Source organism: Ursus maritimus, unplaced genomic scaffold (assembly GCF_017311325.1).
Source record: "Ursus maritimus isolate PB19 unplaced genomic scaffold, ASM1731132v1 scaffold_34, whole genome shotgun sequence".
Taxonomy (NCBI): Eukaryota; Metazoa; Chordata; class Mammalia; order Carnivora; family Ursidae; genus Ursus; species Ursus maritimus.
Window position 1 is genome coordinate 28,961,366 of NW_024426008.1, and position 23,605 is coordinate 28,984,970.

At 39.0% G+C, this 23,605-nt stretch overlaps 1 protein-coding gene across 3 annotated transcripts in view; it reads right to left on the minus strand.

Moving 5' to 3' along the window:
• The window catches only part of LOC103663166 (centromere protein P), a 248,300-nt gene that overhangs the window by 221,244 nt on the left and 3,451 nt on the right, over positions 1–23,605 (minus strand). For all 3 annotated transcript variants that reach the window (XM_040620381.1, XM_040620382.1, XM_040620380.1), the window contains exons 2-3: positions 5,967–6,148; positions 3,208–3,296 (exon numbers count right to left, since the gene is read on the minus strand). In XM_040620381.1, coding sequence (XP_040476315.1) covers positions 3,208–3,296; positions 5,967–6,148 — 271 coding nt within the window. The remainder of the gene's footprint in view (positions 1–3,207; positions 3,297–5,966; positions 6,149–23,605) is intronic.

Consider the following 23,605-nt stretch of genomic DNA (forward strand, 5'->3'; position numbering starts at 1 on the left):
GATACTATCAGAATTTACATATACATCTCCTATGACACCTAGCAATTCTTCTAAAGGCATATTTACATAAATAAGTCTAGAATATGTGAGGATTTACCATTAAACAATAATTTTTTAAAAATTCTCATCTGCTCATTACATTTGAATTCTACGCAACAAAGAAATATAGGTAGTCCCTTGTTTCCTACTTCTCCAAGAAAGCCCACGAGTCGCACATATGGCTTATTCCTAAAATCTTCCTTATTCTAGAGTTGTTTATTTGCAACATCTTACTTATCAGTCTAGTCCTCAAGAAAAATGATAAAATTAGAAAGGCACAGAAAAAAACCAAGTGTTGTTAACATAGCCAGGGAAGTATGAAGCAAATTAAGTAAAACTGAGCAGTTCAAAGATTCTTATTGTTTTGAAATGTGAACTGTAACAACTTACATGTCTTTAGAGATTTAACAGTTGTTGTTTTCTTTGTCTGTCAAAGAATATCAACTGTTCCTCTCCTTAGATTTTTTTCCCCCCCTGCATTCCCCAAAGCATACGGGACAGTAGTTCCCAGTACTTGTACTTCTTTCTTGCACCAGTTTTCCACTGGTCTCGTGGCCATGCATGATGAAGACTGAATTTCCAGCCTTCCTTGCAGGATGGGATGTTATTGGCCAAAAGAATGTAGGTGAAATGATGTATGTTAAAACTTCCAGAAAGTATCCTTCAACAGAAAAGCTAAGCCCTTGATTGCCCCGTCCCCTTCCCAATGCCTGAAGTGCTCAAGTGACCACTGTATCATGATTTGTAAGTCACATGGATAATGGGAGAGCCTGATACTCATAAGGTCACCATACTAGCTTTTGAAAACTTACCTTAAAATTTTAAGCAACAGAGAAACTTCTGGTACTTCTAGTACTTTGATCTACCTTTAAGTTTTCTGTCATATGCAACTCAACTAATTCTAATTTATTCAGCATGTGAGATAACAGTATACCTTTAAGCCATTACTAAATGGTCACAAAATTTTTGATCATGCTTTGGTGATATGGGATCATAATATTAAGCTCAATATACTATTAATAATGATATTAGGTATGGACGGGTGCCACCACTGTCCAGTAGAAGGCAAGGAACATGGCCACTGTAGCAAGGCCCACGTGGCTCCAGTGTTGTCTGTACTGCCTCACACAGCCACATAGGACCAGCAAGTCAAACCACTATGAGAGTTGCCCAGTGCCAGTTCATGCAGAGAATGCCTCTAGTAAGGCAGTAGCCATTCTTCAGAAGCACATCATGGTATAAAATATATCCCTAAACTGTGATGTCATCCTTGATCTGACTCATAATGGGGTCAAAATACCAATGGTGATTTCCTTCAGAGGCTTAAGGTGACCAAAATATGCAACCTAAACAAAATGAAGTTAAAAAACCGGCAGTCTATTTTATCTCTTAGGCCATAACCCCACTAATGAACAGGCCAATCAAACTTTGGGGACAACCCATTCTGGAATGTACAGCTCCACTGAGTAGTTGGTTCACCTCAACTTCAGAGGACTAACCTCTTTTCAGTTGAACTTAAGGACTAGGGTCCCAAGGATAAGCCTAGTTTTGCCAACACTCTAGCTACTCTCCATATAACCCTTGGAATGGCAGAAAGATAAACACCAATAGCAGAAATAGCCTGCAGGGCCCCAAGGCTACTAGGATGCCCCTGAGCAGTTTCCTGCGCAATGTATACACTGCCAATACAGATGTTCTCAGACATGGAGATGGACCTTGGGCCTATGACTCCAACTGGACATGGACTGTAGGCCTGGCCCATTAAAGGAGGCCAGGACACAGGTAAGTATGCGATATATCATCAATGTGAATTTAAGATCACATTAGCCCCAAAGAGAAAAAATTCAGTTGGTAGGACTATGCGACCTTTAGCAATGGGACAACATCCAGGAGTTCCTGGGCCATCCAAAAGAGAAGCATGGGGTCCTGGCACAGACTACCCCAAATGAGACTAATCCATTTGTGACTATATTCTTTTTTTATTTTTCGGCAGATGGTCTTTGAGGTCATACAGAACAATAATTTCACTTGGTGACCCTGCACAGTCCCAAGGCATGGTGACAACCTGAAAATGTTTAACTCTCCCCTAAGGCCACTCATCACCCATGCCCTGTGTCATATCCTGCTCAACCAGCCTTGGCTATGATACACTCTGCATGTTCTTAGTCACCTCAGCAGTGTTGAAGGGGGAATACTCTAAGGTGGGAGCAAGCTGGGAGCTCTGTCATCATTGAGGAGCCTAGACATTCCATAGCCCCTTCTCAGTTGGCCAGGGCCAGTGGCAGCAACCAGGGATATAGGCTGCAAAGAGTTCTCGAGAAGCAAAACCTCTAGCCCAGATACCTGGAAGCAGGCACTCTTGACTAGCTGGGATGGCCATCTGACACCTTAAGGAGGCAGGGTCTTGATTATCTGACATCAATCCTTTTTCTACATAAAATGGGAAAACTTAGGGCTGTTTTTATGGGTGAGGCCAAAGATCAGGAATTCTGGTACATGACTATGAATATAAGCAAACATCTTGTCCATAAACACTTGGGTTATGACAACTGGTCTACAACTGCTTTTGCTATCTGATAGGTTGAGGCCAAGATAGTCTGCCCACCCTTCCCTGTGAGTCTTCTCTACACATACTCCTTATAGGCCCAGTTCACAAAATCAACTGGTTGAACTGTTTTCTGCTATCAAAGTTTGTGCCTAGGCCGTTAATTCTTGAAATTATGCCTGTATCCCACTCTTCTTCAAGCCATAACCTGAAGGTTTCTGACCTTGTTCTGCCCAACCCTGGCCATATGCTGCTCATTATCATAATGTTTTAAACCATCAAATTTGTTAAGCACCGGCAGATAACAAGTAATACACGGCTGGCATATCAGCAAACCAATGAGGGCATCCAGGACTGTTCCCATGACCTGGGGGCTTGCTCTGACAGACAAGGAGGAACCTGATATCGGCCTTCCAATAAAGCACCTAGACCCTCAGCAACAACCCTTTCACATGCAGTTGCCAGGGTGGTTATACTGTCAAAATGGTATCACTTTGTGCAGGTGTACTACAAGAGGGCCCTGGTTCATGAATTCCTCCTCAGCTCAGCTCTGCTGAAGGCTGGGGTATGGAAACTGCTTAATCACAGCAGTAGAACCTGTTACCACAACATACTCCATTTACCTGGATTTCCAGAATCTGAAATTCAAGTTGAAATGTAATCATGTGGCAATTTCCTGATAATCTGTGTCTCTGTAGAACTTTCTTCATACCTGTAAATCAGAAAAAACAAATATTTTATTTGCAAATAAGTTTCCTTCAAATACCTATTGTTTAATTTTGTGTGAGCATTTATAATACATGTGGGTATATGTGTGAGAGTTTATGTTAGTATTTATATGGCAAATATCTGGAAGAATGTGCACGAAATTGATTTATCTCTGCAAAGTTGGATTAAAGGTAAGTTGTATTTTCTATTTTTCAATTATACTAAAGATTATATAGTAAGACATGCTAGTATAGGGGCGCTTGGGTGGCTCAGTTGGTTAAGTGTCCCTCTCTTGATTTCAGATCGGGTCATGATCTCAGGGTCGTGAGACTGAGCCCCGCATTGGGCTCTACCCTGAGCATGCAGCCTGCTTAAGATTCTGTCTCCCTCTCCCTTTGCCCCTCTCCGCACTTGAGTTCTCTCTCCAAGAAAGAAAGAAAGAAAAGAAAAGAAAAGAAAAGAAAAGAAAAGAAAAGAAAAGAAAAGAAAAGAAAAGATGCTACTATAACCCTACACAAGTTTGAATCATAACTGTTAGATGGGGTTTTTTTCCAAAATTATCTGATTCTAGTTAAAAGCACTAAATGGAATCTACCTATTTACTTCTGTTATCTTTCAAAATTTTATATTTCAATGCATAAAATGCCCTACTCCTAAGTGTACAACTCAACATTTTTTTTAATTTAAAGATTTTATTTATTTACTTGAGAGCAAGTGAGCACAAGAGAGGGAGAAGTAGACTCCCTGCTGAGCAGGGAGCCTGATGCGGGGCTCGATCCCAGGATTCTGGGACCATGACCTGAGCCAAAGACAGACACTTAACCTACTAAGCCACCTAGGTGCCCGACAACTCAATATTTTTTAACATGTGTTTCCCATGTAACTACAACCAAGATAAAGTTATAGAAATTTAAAAATACACCATAAAGTTCTCTCATGCCCTTCTCAAGGCTATGTACTACCCGCCCCCAAGAGATAACCACTATTCTGACTTTGCTAACAAAGGTATTTTTAGAAGAGCACAACTCTACAAGGATAAAGAAGAAAAAGGAGAGTAACTTAAGTTTGGAAGCTGGAAATCAGATGGATGAGCTAGATATTACACAGAAAAGAACTAAGTGGCAGATCCAAGCAAATTAAAACCTAAGCCAGCAATGGGGGTAAGCTCAGTATTAAGCCCATTCAAAAACATTCTGAGGGACACCTGGGTGGCTTAGTCAATTAAGCATCTGCCTATAGCTCAGGTCATGACCCCAGAGTCATGAGATTGAGCCCCATGTCAGGCCCCCTGCTCAGCGGGGAGTCTGCTTCTCCCTCTCCCTGTGCCCCTCCCCCTGCTCATGCTGTGTGTGTGTGTCTCTCTCTCTCTCAAATAAACAAATAAAATCTTTTAAAAAAAATTTAAAAAATAAAAAATTTAAAAAAGCACATTCTGAATAGGCAGCACCAAGTACCTCTGCAGATGAGGTCAACTTAGGAAGACTCAAAGTGGGGAGACTAAGATTCCTGGACTAGCAAGACATACCTGGCCTAAGCTCGCTCTCCCATCCTCTCTGTATTCCATCTCTTCCTTTTAAGTATCTGAAGTGCCTAAATTCTGTCACCCATTTCTGTTTGTATTTCAGACTTCCACTGAAGTGAGTTACCCAAGACCCTCTGAGGATCAACTCACTATCTTCCCTGTCATGAGGGTTATGCCAGTGGAAAAGTCAGGAAGCAATTCCAAAAGTGACTGTTTTTTTTAAGATTTTATTTGAGAGTGAGTACAAATGGGGGGGGGTGTCGGGGGAGGAGGAGGCAGAGGAAGAAGCATACTCCCCACTAAGCAGGGAGCCTCACACAGGGCTCAATCCCAGAACCCCGGAATCATGACCTAAGCCAAAAGCAGATGCTTAACCGACTCAGCCTCCCAGGTGTCCCAAAAGTGATTCCTCCTTTAAGGGATGATACTCTTGTCCAAAGTTCCCAAATTCCAATGCACAGCTGAATTAGCTTCCCTTTCTAAGTTAGCACATCACAGACCCTTGGCAATAAAACCTAGTCATTGAGACCAGAAACCCTCCATTCGAAAATGGTCCAGCTCCTGAAACATTCATCTTGGTCGGAGGCCATGTTTGGTAGGAGTAGAGCACTGTAGGTGAGGCAGCTCTCATGTCAGTGGTGAACAACTCTTAAGATTTACAAACTTATGGTGCTGTTGTTCTTTTAATCACTTATCTCTGTTACCTGGGTATTAAGATACTTAATGACAAAGTCTCTGTCTTCCGTAATACCCACCTGACAGCTTTAAAAGAGTATTATGCACACTGTGATGTTCAAAAGATACCTGACAAGTTTACCACAACCACACAGTCATATAGTTACCTTATAAAATTTTATTTTCTTTTTTAAGATTTATTTGGAGAGAGAGAGAGATAACCCACGGCGGGAGGGGGACAGAGCAGAGGGAGAGAGAATCCTGAATAGACTCTCCACTGAGCTGGGAGCGCAACACAGGGCTCTATCCCATGACCCTGAGATCACGACCTGAGGTGAAATCGAGAGTCGGACACTTAACCGACTGAGCCACCCAGGCACCCCTACCTTGTAGAATTTTAATTCAATGCCATGACAACCAATTTCTTATGCATAAGGTACGCTACAGCATCACTTCTAAATTAAAATTAATGCTTACTCTTTTCTGTCTTCTCAGTGTTTGCTAGGTCCTCTGTCTTCATGGAGTAATTTCTTATACTGATGCCAGTAAGTGTGCTTAGAAAAAGAAGTTCTGATTCTAAATGTCCAAGATGACTTCTCAGATCTTTTGAGGAGGCCCATCCTTCAGAATCTGATTGATACATTTCTCGAAGTGATTTTCTAAAAAGCAAATATAACAAAATAATTACTCCAATGAAGAAACCACTGACAAGTGTTTTATCTAATAACTACAAATTTCTTAAACCATTTCCATTTTGTTTTCTGACCTTCTTCCCACGAGAACTGCCTGATTTTTCTCAAAACCAGTGTGGCTTTAGTAGCCACTAAGACTGTACTTTTTAATTTTATTTTTTAATCTCGAATTAAGGCAAAGCTAAGTTATACTACTACATTTCTACCTATTACCTATATTTCTACCTATTACAAACAACTGTAAAATAAATTATAAATTTTATAAAAAATAAATTATAACGAGAACTTCGCAACATTAAAATGTCCGTTTAAGCTGGAATGTTTAAAACATTCCAACCTAAATGTCTGCTATCCCAGTACATCTCAAATTATAATTTTAAGCAGCCTTCATGCCCAGCGTGGAACTCAACATGGGGCTTGAACTCACGACCCTGAGATCAAGACCGGAGGAAAAGTGAGAAGTCAGACGCTTAACCAACTAAGCTACCCAGGCAACCCTTAACTCTAACTTCTAAAACAATTCAACAAGCATTTAGTGGTAAGAAAGAGTCACAGGAAATCTAATACTGGGGGTAAAAATTCCAAAGGAATAAGAAATAGCATAATCTCCTTAAACAACACTGTAATCAGACACTCTTCATTGAGAACAAAAATTCGATTTTCCTTGAAAAAGAGTAAAATCTCAGCGAATGATCACACTGCATGTTATTTTACTTTTTGTCATCATTTATTCCCCTCATGTCTGCTCCATTCTACACTGCTGACTCCTGCCATCTTCATACATGCCTTCCTTGGATTCGGGACGTGATTATCATGACTCTCATCTTCTATCTTGGGTCCTCTACTGTTCCTGCTTCTTGCCATCATCTACAGAAGAAACCATACATTCTTGCTCCTGCTGACCTAACTATGCATTCTCTCATTCTAGAGGAAAACTCAGTCATCAATCTCAACTCCTCTACGTCGATATTTCCTGAATCATACCTCTAGTCATATATATCTGCTTCCTGCACATATTTAGCTTGCTAATCCAACAAATGGTTTTTAATCAAAATAGCTTTTCTACCGTATTTCCCTACTTCTGTTAGTGATAAAATCTGTCCCTTGATATTCTCAGGCTCCTTATCTTTGGAGTTACCCTTGGCTCCATTAATCCCTTCACATCTGGATTTATTGCCAAACTTTCTGCTCTGTTATATAGATATTCCTCCTTTTCTATTCCTAATTCTACTACATTCGCCTGTGCTCTTATGACCCTACACAAGGTCTACAGGAAATAACCTAGCTCTGTTTTCTTTACACTGGAGATCTAATACTTAAGAAAAGTCTGTAAAAAAATTTTTAGATTTTGTTTTAATGTTAATTAAAATATTTAAGAATATTCTATATCATCTGAGAGACTACCACATGCTCTTTTGTATCTGCTCTCATTAAGTGATTTTTAAAAATTACTTTAAGAGGCGCCTGTACGGTTCAGTTAAGCATCCAACTCTTGATTTCAGCTCAAGTCATGATCTCAGGGTCATGAGATCGAGCCCCACATCGGGCTCTGTGCTGAGCAAGGAGTCTGCTTGGGATTCTCTATCTCCCTCTGCCCCTTCCCCAGCTTGTACATGCACTCTCTCTAAATAAATAAAATCTTTTTTAAAAAATTACATCAAGCTGAGAATGCTAGTGAAAGCAAGAAGCAATCTTCATATATAAATAAATTCCTGCAAAGCAAATACCAAGTATCATAGAAAACTACAAATAGAAACTTCAAGGTGTTTCCAACAGAGCAAACTGATAGAAGAACTAAATCATCACATTGAAAGACAGATTCGCAGAATCCAAGAAAGGCTGAGAAAGGAGAGAATGGAGAGTTATTGTTTAATGGGTACAGAGTTTCACTCTGGGATGATGCAAAAGTTCTAGAGATGGACAGCAGTGATGGATGCATGACAATATGACAGTACTTAATGCAACAGAACTGCATACTTAAAAAAGACTAAAACAATAAATTTTGTTATGTACATTTTATCATACAACAGAGAAACAAACTGCATATTCTCATAGTGATTTTCTTTGAGCAAAATGTCATTAGTCCATTTCAATTAATGACATGAGTTTCAATGATTTGGAGTTATGTTTTATTGACTTTGTAGTTTTGTTTATTGCTTGTTAATTCAACTTAGCATAATTTTTCTTCAACAAAATTAAGAGTTTCACAAGAAAGTTTTTTCCTTTAAAACAAATCTACAAAAGACCTGATTTTAAAAGTCAATGATCTAGGATTCTGGGAAGCTGGTAGAGTAGGAAGCACCAGGAATCTGCTTCCCCACCTACACAATAATTGCACTGGCAAATCTGTCTGATAAAACTTTTGTAAACGTGTGGAGTCTGCGAAGGCTTACAACTTCGAGGGGAAGGCTTGGAGTTAATCGTGGTCATTTTGGGACAATTTCAGCTCTTAGCACAGTAGTAACTACATATCCCCCACCCCAACAACAGGCAGACACCTGTGTACCTGTGCCTGAAGCAGGATGCACATACTTTAGAAAGCCAAGAGTCGGAAAAAGGACTCTGTCCCCAAAATAGTGGGTATCTGTGCTGACTGCTCTTCTGACCAGAAAGGTGCAAAGAGGCAGATGGTCATTGTTGCTGCCCCTCCTCCCATTGTTGCAAGCCCCTTCCCTCTTGCGAGGTGAGTTCCAGGAGATTTAAAGTGCCATTGCTCTTTTCTCCCTCCATCACTTTTGGCTTTTCCTGTTTAAGGAGCCACGCATTAAAGATAAAGACACTAAGATCAAATGAACATATAGGAAAAACTGGAAAGTGTCTACACCTGCCCAGGGAAAGGCTCAGAAAAGACATAAGACCGTAAGTTTGCACCTCAGGCTTATCTCCAGCACACAGCCTACAAAATAACAAAACTTAAAACAAAACAAACAAACAAACAAACAACCAAACAAACAAAAAAGAGCAAGCACTGGGAATGGCGTGAGAATCTGATTTCCCAAAGTTACCACATTAATAGATTAAAATGTCCAGTGTTTAACAACAACAACAACGACAAAATCACAAGGTATCCAAAGAAACAGAAAAGTATGACCCATTCAAAAGAAAAATTTTAATTAAATAAGATTTGTCCCTGAGAAAGACTTAATGGCAGATATATTAGACAAAGACTTTAAGACAACAGTCCTAAAGATGCTCAAAGAAATAGAAGATATGAAAGAAATTAAGAAAACGATGTGTGAACCAAATGGAAACTTCAATAAAGAGATAAAAAAATCCTAAAAGAAACCAAAAAGGAATTCTGGAGCCGAAAGGCACAATAACTGAAATGAAAAATTCACTAGAGGGATTCAAAGGCAGATGTGAGCAGGCAGAAAATCAGTGATTCTGAAGATAAGACAACAGACATTACTGAGGCTGAAGTCTAGAAAGAAGAAAGACTGAAGAGAGGAACAAAGCATAAAGGATCTGTGGGACACCATCAAAAGGACTAAGATATGCATCATGGGAGTTGCACAAGACAAGAAATAATGACTGAAAAATTTTATGAATGACATTAATATGAAAATACAAGACATTCAACAAACTCCAGAATGAACTCAAAGAGACTCACACCAACATTTAATCAAATTTTCAAAAGCCAAGCATAAAGACCAACCTTGAAAGCATCAAGAAAAAAGCAAACCATTACATACAAGGGTTCCTCAATAAGCTATGAGATTTCCTATCAGAAATTTTGGATGCCAGAAGACAGTAGGCCTAATACAGTCAAAGTGCTAAAACAAACAAAAACCAAAAATCAAAAACCAAAAAAAAAAAACCCCACACAAAAAAACTGAACAATCCTATGTATACCTTATCTTATTGTGCTTTACTGTGCTTCCCAAATATTGCATTTTTCCTGATGGTTTGTGGCAACCCTGTGTTGAACGAGTCTATCGGTGCCATCTCTTCCAACAGTATTTGCTCGCTTGAGTCGCTGTATCACATTTTGGTAATTCTCACAGTATCTCAAACTTTTTCATTATTATTACATTTGTTATGGTGACCTATGATTAGTGAATATGATTCACTAAAAGCCCAGATGATGGTGACCATTTTTAGCAAAGAATTATTTTTTAATTAAGGTATGAACATTTTTTCTTTAGACATAAAGACATAGCACACTTAACAGACTTCAGTAGAGCATAAACATAAGTTTTGTATGTACTGGGAAACCAAAAAACTTCACTAGTTTTACTGCAATACTTGCTTTATTGCGGGGGTCTGGAACTGAACCTACAATATTTCTGAGTTACGCCTGTATCTGGCAAAAGTGCCCTTGAAAAGTGAGGAAGAAATTAAGACATTTCCAAATAAATAAAAACCAAGGGATTTTGTTACCACTAAACCTGCCATAAAAGAAACATTCAAGAGAGTCGTGTAAGATAAAAGCACACTAGACAGTAACTTGATACCATATGAAGAAATAAATATCTCGATAAGTAATACAGGAGCAATTGCAAAATCTAGTATTATTCTAGTAAGTTTACTACTTTATTTTTTGTTTCCTATGTGATTTAAGAGATTGCCATTATAAAAAACTATATCTAGGGGTGCCTGGGTGGCGCAGTCCTTAAGCGTCTGCCTTCAGCTCAGGGCGTGATCCTGGCGTGCCGGGATCGCGTCCCACATCAGGCTCCTCGGCTGGGAGCCTGCTTCTTCCTCTCCCACTCCCCCCTGCTTGTGTCCCCTCTCTCGCTGGCTGTCTCTGTCACATAAATAAATAAAATCTTTAAAAATAAATAAATAAATAAATAAAAAACTATATCTAGGGGTGTCTGGGTAGCTCAGTCAGTTAAGTGTCTGACTCTTGGTCTCAGATCGGGTCTTGATTCCAAGGTTGTGGTTTCAAGCTCCGTGCTGGGCTCCACACTGGGCATGGAGCCTACTTAAAATAGATATATATATCTAAAGCTACTATTATTTTCACCTTTATTTGGAATTCCAAACTTTGTTTCCTACAAAATTTAAGAAAGAAATCCAGTTAAAAGAATTATGTAACTTTTTTGTTTAGGAGCACAAAATGAAGATGTAATTTTGTAACAACAAAAACCATAAAGGCTGGGGACAAAGCTATATAGAGGCAGAATTGTTTTATGTTATTGAAATGTGTCCGGCATAAATTCAAATTAGCGTGTTGTAACTTTAGGAGTTAAATGTAATCTCTCTGGTAACCACAAAGAAAACAGCTACAGGATATTTACAAAAGGAAATGAGGAAGGAATTTAAACATTTCACTCCAAAAAATCAACTACCCAAAAGAAGACAGAAATGCAGGAAATGAAAGACAAAAAAGTTTAAGGGCATATTAAAAAAAAAAAAAAAAGACAGAGGTAAGTCTTTCCTTATTAGTCCTTACTTAAGTGTAAATAGATTTTGTTTGCCAAACAAACGAGAGATTGGTAGAATGGATACAAACACACAATCCAAGCATATGCTGTCTAAAAGAGATTCACTTCAGATTCAAAGATACAATTGTTTTTGAGATTTTTTTAAATTATTTTGTCAGAGAGAGAGAGAGCACAAGCAGGGGGAGAGGCAGGCAGAGGGACGAGCAGTCTCCCCACCAGGCAAGGACCCCAATGTGGGACTCAATCCCCAGACCCTGGGATCATGACCTGAGCCAAAGGCAGACAGCCAACCAACCGAGCCACCCAGGCATTCCACCAAAGATACGACTGAAAGTGAAAGGATGGGAAAAGAAATTCTATGCGAAAAGTAACCAGAAGAGAGTAGGGGTAGGTTTACTAATATCAGATCAGACAAAATAGACGAAATCAAAAAAGGTTACCAGAGACAAAAAACATCACATATTAATGGAAGATTCAATTCAACAAGACATAAGAATTACAAACATTGTCACACCTCATAGCAGACTATTAAAATACACAAAGTAAAAATGGACAGAATTAAAAGGAGGAATAGTTCTACAAGAACAGTTGGAGTTGCAGCTTAAGACACAATGTAAGAGGATTCAGAACTCACATCCCGCCACAGACACATGGAATTTACACCTACATACAGAATAATTTCCTCTGAAAGAAACCCAAAAACTAGCTGAGTGATTCTTACACATTGGGCAAATAAGAAAAAAACAGAACAAAAAAAAACAAAACAAAACCCAAATGGGTAGGAGGCTGAGACACAATCTCAGCATAAATATCACTCCCAATGTGGCAATGCACAATTAAGAGAGTTAACAACCCTGAGCTGCTCCCTGAGGAGCAAAAGGTTTGGACGCCACAACTGGTACCCCACTTTTAAGACCAGAACCTGAGAGACAAGCCTCCAAAACATCTAGCTTTGAGAACCAACAGAATCTGTATCTGTGAGACCCACAAGACTAGAGCAAACTGAGAACCAGTTCTTAAAGGGCTCACATGCACAGACTCACCCATCACAGGACCCAGAGTAGAAGCAGCCAAAAAAATCAAACCCAGTGTTTCTGCAAAAAAGGGCTACTTCCTAATCATAAAGCTTCAGCCTGAAGGGCAGGCTTCTAATTTAACACACATCCAGGGCCCAACTACAATCCTCTCCAAAAACTGAAGGGCCCAACAGGTACCATCATCATGCTCTCCCTCTGCCAGACCAGATGTTGTGTTTCCAAAAAGTTTGTATGCACACCTATACCCCAACTTTAACGCCTCTGGCCCAGAGAACACATTCCTTCATAACCTAAATCTGGTGGCCAGTGGGGCTTGTGTTCATGGGTTCAATAGGAAGTAGTTAACAAAGAAACACTTCTTATCTGGCTGTCACACCATTAACACTCAGTGCATAGGGCACAGACAGAAACACCCACCCAACTCCTAATCCTTCCTCTGATTGAGGGGTATTCACATACTTTAAAAGCTGCTGCCTGAGGGTCTGGTTCAAATCAGCCTGAACTTGGCAGCTGATTGTCCCCACTTTGGGACACTGACAAGTCTTGTCATACTCTCGATTCCCTAGGGTCACTAAGAATAGAGCAGGCTGGGGCTCCTGGGTCACTCAGCCGGTGAAGCGTCTGCCTTTGGCTCGGGTGATAATCCCAACATCCTGGGATTGAGTCCTACATCAGGCATCGGGCTCTCTGCTCAATGGGGAGTCTGCTTCTCCTTCTCACTCTCCCTCTGTGCTCTACCTCTCTCTCAAATATATAAATAAAATCTTAAAAAAAAAAAAAAAAGAAAGAAATAGAGTAGGCTACTAGGACAATCATGAAGGTTTGAGAGACTACCAAGACCAAGAGCAGGCTGAACAATAAAGTTCATCTACTACATGAAGCCACGCCTACAAAACTGCAAAATATGGCTGTTTGATCTAGTGCACAGAAACCAACACAGTGATAGAAAATGAAATAGAAAAATATGTTCAAAATGAAAGAATAAGATAAAACCTCAGAAATAGACCCAAATGAAAAAGAGATTGGTCAAATGGTGAGAATTTCAACAAAAGAGAAAATATAAGAAAATACCAAAGAGAAGTCACAGAGCAGATGACTATAATAACTGAACTAAATTATTCAGTAGAGAAATTCAACATCAGAATGAATCAATCAGAAGAAGAAAGTATCAGTGAACTTGAAGACAGGGATATGGAAGTTATCCAAACAGAGCAGCAATAAGGAAAAAGAATAAAAGAAAGAGAAGGTAGCTTAATTGGCTTAAGTGAAAATAATAAACCAACAATCAAGTTATAGGGGTCCCAGAAGGAGAAAAGAAAAAGAGGTGGAATATTTATTTGAAGAAGTAACTGAAAACTTAGCTTTCTTTTCCCTGGGGAAAGAAAGAGATCCAGATGTAGTAAGCCTAAAAAATACCAAATTAGATTAACCCAAAGACCCACACCAAGACACTTTACAAAGTATCAGAAGTTAAAGACAAGGACAGAATCTTCAAAACAGCAAAAAACCAAAAACTTGTTTTATTTGTTTTATGGGGAACCCCATAAAACTATAAGCAGATTTCAGCAAAAGCACTGTAGGTCAGAAGAAAGTGGTATGATATGTTTAAAATGATGAAAGGGAAAAATGCCAATCAACAATACTCTATCTGACAAAGTTATCCTTCAGAACTAAAGGAGAGAGGGAGCTTTTTTAGACCAGTTAAAGGAATTCATCACCACCGGACTGGCCTCACAAGGAATGCTAAAGGACTTCTTTAAACTGATAGAAAAGGAAGCTAATTCGTAACAGGAAAACATGAAATTATAAATCCCACTGTAAAGGTAAATATATGGCAAAATTCTGAATAATCTAATGGTATAATGGTGGTGAGTTAATCATTTATAAAGTAAAAGTAGTAAAAATAACTATATGAGTACCCACCATGGTAACTACAGAGGAAGCACCTATATTACAAAGGATAATAAGGAATTTAAGCATATCACTACAGGAAACTACCAAATCACAAAGGAGAGAATGAGAGGAATAAAGTAAGAAGAAAACCACCAGAAAACAAACAAACAAACAAAAAACCACACATACACACCTATTAGTAATTACTTTAAATGTAAATGGACTAAATTCTCCAATCAAAAGACACAGAGTGGCTGAATGGATTAAAAAATATAAGACCCATCTATATGCTGCCTATAAGAGACTCACATCAGATATAAGGACACAGATAGACTGAAAGTGAAGGAACAGAATAAGGTATTTCATGCAAATGGAAACCAAAAGAAAGCTAGGGTACATACACTTCCACAAGAAAAAAAAAAAGTTAGGGGCACCTAGGTGACTCAGTAGGTTAAGTGACCAATTCTTGATTTCGACTCAGGTCATGATCTCCGGGTCGTGGGAATGAGCCCCACGTCAGGCCCCACACTGAGCATGCCTTAAGATTCACTCTCCCAGGGTGCCTGGGTGGCTCAGTGGGTTGGGCATCTGACTCTTGATTTTGGCTCAGGTCATGGTCTCAGGATCATGACACTAAACCCCACACTGGGCCCCATGCTGAGCATGGGGGTCTGCTTAGGATTCTCTTTCCCCCTCTTCATCTGCCCCTCTCCTTCCCCCATGCATGCTCTCTTTCTCTCTTTAAAAAAAAAAAAAAAAAGACTTAAAGACAAAGATTGTAGTAAGAGACGAAGATGATCATTACCTAACGATAAAGGGATTAATCCAACAAGAGGATATAACATGCAAATATTTATGCACCCAATATAGGAACACCTAAATACATGAAGCAAATATTAACAGATCTAACAGGAAAAACAGACAGCAATACAGTAACAGCAGGAACTTGAACACACCACATTCATCAATGAATAGATCATCCAGATAGAAAACCAATAATGGAACAGTGACCTAAAAAACACTTTAGAGCACATGAACTTAGACATACACAGAGCCTTCCATCCAGAGAATACACATTCTTTTCAAGCAGAAAAGGTCATGTGTTAGATACAAAACATGTCTTAACTAATTTAAGAAAATTGAAATCATATCAAGCAACTTTTTCAAACACAATGGCTGAATCTAGAAATCCATTACAAGGAGAAAACTGGACAATTCACAAATACATGGAGGCTAAACAACATGCTATTGAGCAACCAATGGGTAAAAACAAACCAAACAAACCTTGAGAGAAATAAAAATGGAAATACAGCATTACAAACTCATGGGCTGCAGCAAAAACAGTCCTAAGAAGGAAGTTCATAGCAGTAAATGCCTACCTCAAGAAACAAGAATCTCAATAAACAACCTAATTTTACACCTCAAGGAACTAGATAAAGTAGATAAGTGAAGCCCAAAGTTAGTAGAAGGAATGATATAACAAAAATCTGGGCTGGGTGGCCAGAGGGATGGAGGGGAAGACAGGACAGGATGGTGACAAACAGACTTTAAACAAACAAAACAAAACAAAACCAATGAAATAGAAATCTTGATTTTTTGAAAAGATAAACAAAATAGACAAAACATTAACTAGAATTACCAAGAAAAGAGAGAATTCAAATAAAATCAGAAATGAAAGGAGACGTTACAACTAACACTACAGAAATACAAAAGATAATAACTATTATGAAAAATTATACACCAAAAAATTGGCCAACCTAGAAGAAAATTCCCAGGAACATACAACTCTCAAGACAAAATCATAGAGAAATAGAAAATGTAAACAAACCAATTATCACTAAGGACATTTAGTTAGTAATCAAACCCTACCTATGAATAAAAGTCCAAAACTAGAGAGCTTCCCTGGGGAATTCTACCAATAATTTTTAAGAGAATTAATACCAACCCTTGTCTAACTCTTCCAAAAACAGAAGAGGAGTAAACACTTACAAACTCATCTTATGAGGCCAGGAGTACCCTCATATCAAAACCAGACATGAAGACCACAAGAAAATTACAGGCCATTATCCCAGACGAACATAGATGCAAAAATGCTCAACAAAATATTAGGAAACTGTATTCAACAATACATTAAAAGGATCATACATCAGGATCAAGTGGGATTTAGTCCAGGAATGCAAAGATGGTTCAACAGTCACAACAAACAAGGTGATACACGACATTAACAAAATAAAAAAAACTTGTAACTCTATGTGTATGGATGTTAACTAGACTATCATAATCATTTTGTAATATGTGCAAATATAAAATTATGTTGTACACTTGAAATTAATATAAACTTATATATCAACTATATCTCAATAAAAACCAAAATAATAATTGGAGACTTCAATAACCCACTTACAATAATATATAGAACTAGACAGAGGATAAATAAGGAAAGAGAGTAGCAGTAAAAACAACACAATAAACCAATTAAATCTAACAGACACAGAACATTCTACACAACAGACAGATCTAACAGACATATATAAATTCTTCGCAAGTGCACACAGGACATTTTCCAGGACAGACCATATGTTGGGCAACAAGATAAAGTCTGTGTATTTTAAATATATTTATCCACACAAAGTATCTTCTTCAACCACAGTGGTATGAGGTTAGATATCAATAACAGAAGGAAAACTGAAAAATTCACAAAACTGTGGAAATTAACACACTTTTAAACAATCAATAGACTCAAGAAGAAACCGCAAGGGAAATGAGAAAATACTTAAGGACAAAAATGAAAATACAATATACCAGAACTTAAAGGACACACCAGATGTTCTAAGAGGGGCATTTATAGCTATAAACACTTAAATAAGATCCCAAATCAATAACCTAATATAACAACTAGAAAAAGAACAAACTAAACCAAAGCTAGAAAAAAAAGATGATAAAGATTAGAGCAGAGAGAAATGAAATAGACAATAGAAAAATAGAGAAAATGAATGAAACCAAAAGTTGGCTCTTTGAAAGGATCAATAAATTTGACAAAACTTTAGCTAGATGGACTAAAAAAGACTGACTGGGGCACCTGGCTTGCTCAGGCAATAGAGCATGGGACTTTTTTTTTTTTTTTTTTTAAGATTTTATTTATTTGACAGAGAGAGACACAGCCAGTGAGAGAGGGAACACAAGCAGGGGGAGTGGGAGAGGAAGAAACAGGCTCCCAGCAGAGCAGGGAGCCCAATGCAGGGATCAATCCCAGGACCCTGGGAACACGCCCTGAGCCAAAGGCAGACGCTTAACGACCCAGCCACTCAGGCGCCCCGAGCATGGGACTCTTGATCTTGGGGTCATGAATTCAAGCCCCACGTTGGGTGTAGAGTTTCCTCAAAAACAAGACACAAATTACTAAAATCAGAAATGAAATAGGGACAAGACCAATTCTACCAAAAAAAAAAAAAAAAAAAGAAAGAAAAGAAAAAAGGATTATGAGAGCATTATGAATAGTTGTATGCCTATACATTGGATAACCTACGTGAAATGGCTCAATTCCTAGAAACACAAAACCTACCAAGATTAAACAAGAGAAATAAGAAATCTGAATAGACCTATAACTAGAATGATTGAATCGTAATAAAAAAAAAATCTCTAACAAAGAAAAGCCTTGGACCTGATAACTATGTGAGTGAATTCTACCAAACATTTAAATAAAACTACCCAGGGGCGCCTGGGTGGCACAGCGGTTAAGCGTCTGCCTTCGGCTCAGGGCGTGATCCCGGCGTTATGGGATCGAGCCCCACATCAGGCTCCTCTGGTATGAGCCTGCTTCTTCCTCTCCCACTCCCCCTGCTTGTGTTCCCTCTCTCGCTGGCTGTCTCTATCTCTGTCGAATGAATAAACAAAATCTTTAAAAAAAAAAAAAAAAAAAAAAAAACCTACCCAATCCTTTCCAAACTTCTCCAAAAGTTGAAGCAAGAACACTTTGTAACTAATTTGTTGGGCCAACACAACTTTGATACCAAAGCCAGACAAAGACATTCCAAGAAAACTACAGACCAATATTACTTATGAATATTAATGTAAAAACACTCAGCAAATTAGTAGTAAATAAAAATAAGCATATTAAAAGGATTACACATCATGACCAAGTGGTATTTATTCCTGGAATACAAGGACAGTTCAACATGGGAAAACTGATGAATGTGATATACCACATTAACAGAAAGAAGGGCGGAAAAGACATGGTTATCTCAATATAGAAGCAGCATTTGACAAAATTCAACACATTTCAATGATAACACATTAAAAAATCTAGGAACAGAAGGAAATTATCTCAACATAATAAAAGGCACGTATGAAAAAAGGTAAGGATGTCTACTTTTGCCACTGAAACATGGTTTTGGAAATTCTAGGTAGAGCAATTAGGCAAGAAACAGAAATAAAAGGCATTCAAATTGGAAAGGAAGTAAAATTATCTCTGTTTACAGGTGGTATAATCTTATATGTACAAAACCCTGAAGATTCCACAAAAACAAGTGTTAGAATAAATGAATTCAGCAAAGTATCAGGATACAAAGTCGCCACACAAAGCTCAGATGCATTTCTATAAACCAACAATGAACAATCTGAAGGGCAAATTACAAAAACCATTCCATTTACAACAGCATCAAAAACAATACTTAGGAATTAACCTTAAGAAGGAATTTACCTCAGGAAGGTAAATGAAAACCACAAAACATCCCTGAAAAAAAAAAATTAAATTTGACATAAACAGAAACATATCTCCTCTTAATGGATTGGAAGACAATATTATTAAAATGTCAATATTACCCCCAAGCAATTTACAGATTCAATGCAATCCCTACCAAAATTCCAATGAGGCTTTTTTGCAGGAATAGAAAAACCCATCCTAAAATTCATGTGGAATCTTAAGGGATCTCAATAGCCAAAATAATCTTGATAAAGAACAAAACTGGAGGACTCACACTTTCTGATTTCAAAACTGAAAGGTTCAGTCATCAAAAAAGCGTATTATTGGTATAAAAACAGATAGATATGGAATAGAATAAGAGAACCCAGAAATGAACACTCACATATATGATCATATGATTTTTGACATGCTTTCTAATAGCACTCAAATGGTGCTGGAAAAACTGAATATCCATATGCAAAAGAATGAAGTTGGACCCTTGCCTAACACCGTAACAAAAAGTACTCAAATTGGATGAGACATCTAAATGTAAGACCTAAAACAAAACTCTTGGAAGTAAACATTGGACAAAAGCTTCGTAACATTGGCCAGGGCAATGATTTCTTGGATATAGCAGCAAAAGCACAGATAACAAAAGAAAAAATAGACCAACTGGACTTCATGAACATTTTTAAAAATTGTACAACGTAAGACACTATCAAGAGAGTAAAAAGGCAACCCACAGAATGAGAAAAGGTATTTGCTAATCATGTACGATAAAGGTTTAATTTCCAAATACGTAAGTATTCCTACAGCAACAAAAGCCAAACAATCTGTTCAAAAATAGGCAAAGGACTTGAACAGACATTTCTCCGAAGAGGATACAAGAATGACAACAGTGTAAGACCTGACAGTTGTCTTTTCTTATCCTAAAGCAAGTGCCTGACTTAAGCTTTGAATGCAGAGGCATCTGCTTCATCCTCCTCAAAGAAAGCTATTTCCAACAAACACACTGCCAGCTACAGGACTAAAAAAGCCAGGCTGCCTTCCCACACTGAGAATCCTTTGTTTTAGAGATCTTGGTTAATTTCCTTAAATGACCATTTAGGCCACTTGTTTTTTCTCTTCCTGTGCTTATACTCCTACTCTAAGTTCACCAATAAAGACCCGAGCCCTTGACACTCTACGTCCCCACTCTCAATGCCAGTAAAAGCAGAACCCCAGTCCTGTCTCCCAATCTCTGTCTCCTTCTCTGCACCAATGACCTGGTTGTGTGACCCCCATGGCATGCCTTGTACACTCCAGGGCTTATAAATAATAAACTATTTTTTTCTTCAGAATTTTCTAGAGGTTCTTGCTGAGGGGCATCTTGCAATCATAAGAACAACAAGGTGTGGCCCAATCATGATGTAGGGTGGGAAAAGGTCCCGGGGAAACTCACTGGCTCCAGGCATTCTATTCAATAGCATTACCACAGATTGACTCAGACTGGCACAAAAGGATGGCCTATAAATACACAAAAAAATGTTCAATATAACTAATCATTAGGGAACTGACCCCACACCTATTAAAATGGCTACTATCAAAAAAAAAACACAGGAAGAAAAATCAATATTGGTGAGGATGTAGAAAATCTGGAAACTTCATGCAGTTGGTGTGAATGTAAAATGGTATGGGGGGGGCATTCTTCAACAAGTTAAAAACAGAATTACCATATGATCCTGCAATTACACTTCTTGGTACATATCTGTAGGAGTCAGGACAGACCTCTCCCAGAATGTGCCACTTTGGCATTGGATTATTTTGTGCTAAAGGAACTTGAGACCCTGTATGCTAAAGAGAAACTTTTGTCCTCCTTAAATTGTGGGTCTTTTCCAGAATAAGAGTTATTAACAGAGATCAATTTTATCTGAGCCACCCATCTGTATGGTAGGGCAGACATCTAATCACCAAACATCTGCTCTTTTTACTACCCTGTTAAGTGCACTCCCTCCCTCTGAAGTCCCAGACCCCAAGCCCCTTTTCCTTCATTCAGAATGACATATATACTTTATTTTGCCACTCTTTCTATGTCTATGTGGATTCCTTGAAATGTATGCCTAGTAAATTTGATTTTCACCTGTTCATCTGTCTTGTGTCAATTTGATTCTTAGTCCAGCTAGAAGACCTTTGAGGAGACAGGAATTCTTGCCCCCCCCCCAACATACTCAAAAGAATTGAAAGCAGGGTCTCAAAGAGAGATTTGTACACACATGTTGATACCAGCATTATTTGCAATAGCGAAAATATGGAAGTAACCCAAACATCCATTGGCGGATAAAAGGATAAACAAAATGTGGTATATACATACAAGGGAATATTATTTGGCCTGAAGAAAAAAGGAAATTTTGCATTATGCTACAACATGGATGAACCTTGAGGATATTACGGTAGGTGAAATAAACCAGTCACAAAAAGACAAATAGGTATGAATCCATTTATATGCAGGACCTAGGAATGTCAAACTCATAGAGACAGGAAGCAGAGCGATAGTTGCCAAGGACTAAGAGGAGTGGGGAATAGGAAGTTCTAAAGTTTCAGTTTTACAAGATGAGAAGAGTAAGGGAGATGGGTGGTGGTGATAGTCCCTCAACATTATCAATGTATGTAATACCACTCATCTGTACATAAAAAAGGTTAAGAGGGCAAATTTTGTTACATTTTACCACACACACACAAAGCTTGATACAGGGGTCCCAATCTTCCTTCTCCACCACAGTGAAAAGAAACTGCACATTAAACCCAAATTCCACAACTTGGATTCTTCCTACTTTCCCAACTGGATCTTTGAGAAGGCACAGATGACATGAATGGTCTACACACTATCCTGGGCTAATAATGACATCTTGTGGCCAGTAATCATTTTTCTGCAAGGTATGACTAGGCTAGTTTCAAACTTTAAAATATGCATAAAATAGTGTGTGTGGGGGCGGGGGTCTTGTTAAAATGCATATTATGACTCAGGAGGTGGGGTGGGGCCAGGATCTGTATTTCTATGCAACTCCCGAAAAATGCTAATGCTTCTGATCTGGGGAGCAGCCCTGGAGCTGCAAGGGTCTTCAGTTTATTGACAACTTCACTTGTGGAGGAATGCAGGTGTTCCCTGGCCACCCACTTCTCTCTCCCTTTTACCAGTTACAGCTTCCTATACAGTCTTGATCCCATCCACAATGCCCTTAAGCATTTCCTTCTGAACTCCTCCTTCCCACTTTCTACCGACTCCTGTCCAGTTAGCTCAGGAGGATGTCTTTCTCTCTGCACCTGCGTCAAATCAGTCTCGACTGGGGAAATGAAGATGGTTTCTTCTTTCAAGCTGCTTGCAAGTTTGAGACATTAGGTACGTAATTGACCGTCACAGATCCTTCCTCTCCTCCCTCTTCAGTTAAGCAAAGAGACTGCGCTTCCAAGTTGGGTTCCTGGGTTCCAAACAACCCGCTCGGACCTAACTAACTTCCCCGGAGATCTCCGGCAAGCGACATCCCTTCTGTGAGCCTGTTTCCTTAACTCTAAAACGGGGTTAACAATGGCACTCTCCTCAAGGCTGTCCTAGGCATCTAGGACACTGCATCTCTTGGGCTGGGGCCCAGCGGCAGCCAGCCCTAACCCCTGTCCGACCCCCTGCTCCCCTGCACCGCTGGCGTCCACCCACCCCGCAGGCGTCCCACACACGCACACACCTGCGGGCGCTCCCCTCCCACACACACACCCACACACACCTGCTCGTTTATACAATTCACAGTGTCTCCTCTTTAGGAACCAACTGTGTTCAGGCCAGTCAGAATTTCTGCCTCAGTCCTTCTGAAAAGCATACCCGACGAGGTAATGAAACACAACCCTGACAGTAACCTTGGGGGAGCAAGTCCCAGCTCAGCTTGATTCTTGAGCCCTGCTCTCTGGGCTTACCTCCCTTACAAACTTTGGGTTGCTTATTTAATTTCTCAGAGCCTTCATTTTTTTTCATCTGTAAAATTGGCATAGTAATAGTGCCTACTGCATAGACGTTATTAATTCACTAATCCTTTATTGAGAACTAAGTGCTAAAATAATATTTTGCCAACAGGTCTTGAGTGAGTGTTAAGAAAACATGAAAGCTTAAATGCTAAAGTGGAAAAAAGGCATTTAAAAATTGGGCTTCTGAGGTCCTTGACTCTTTTTTTTTTTAAAGATTTTATTTTTATTTATTTATTTATTTATTTATTTATTTATTTATTTACTTATTTGAGAGAGAGGGAGCCCAAGGGGGGTGGGCAGAGGGAGAGGGAGAAGCAGGCTCCCTGCTGGGCCTCGGGGATCACAATCCAAGCCAAAGGCAGCCGCTTAGCCTACTGAGCCACCCAGGCACCCCAGTCCTTGACTTTAGACCTGTTTCCGATTACCCTAGAAC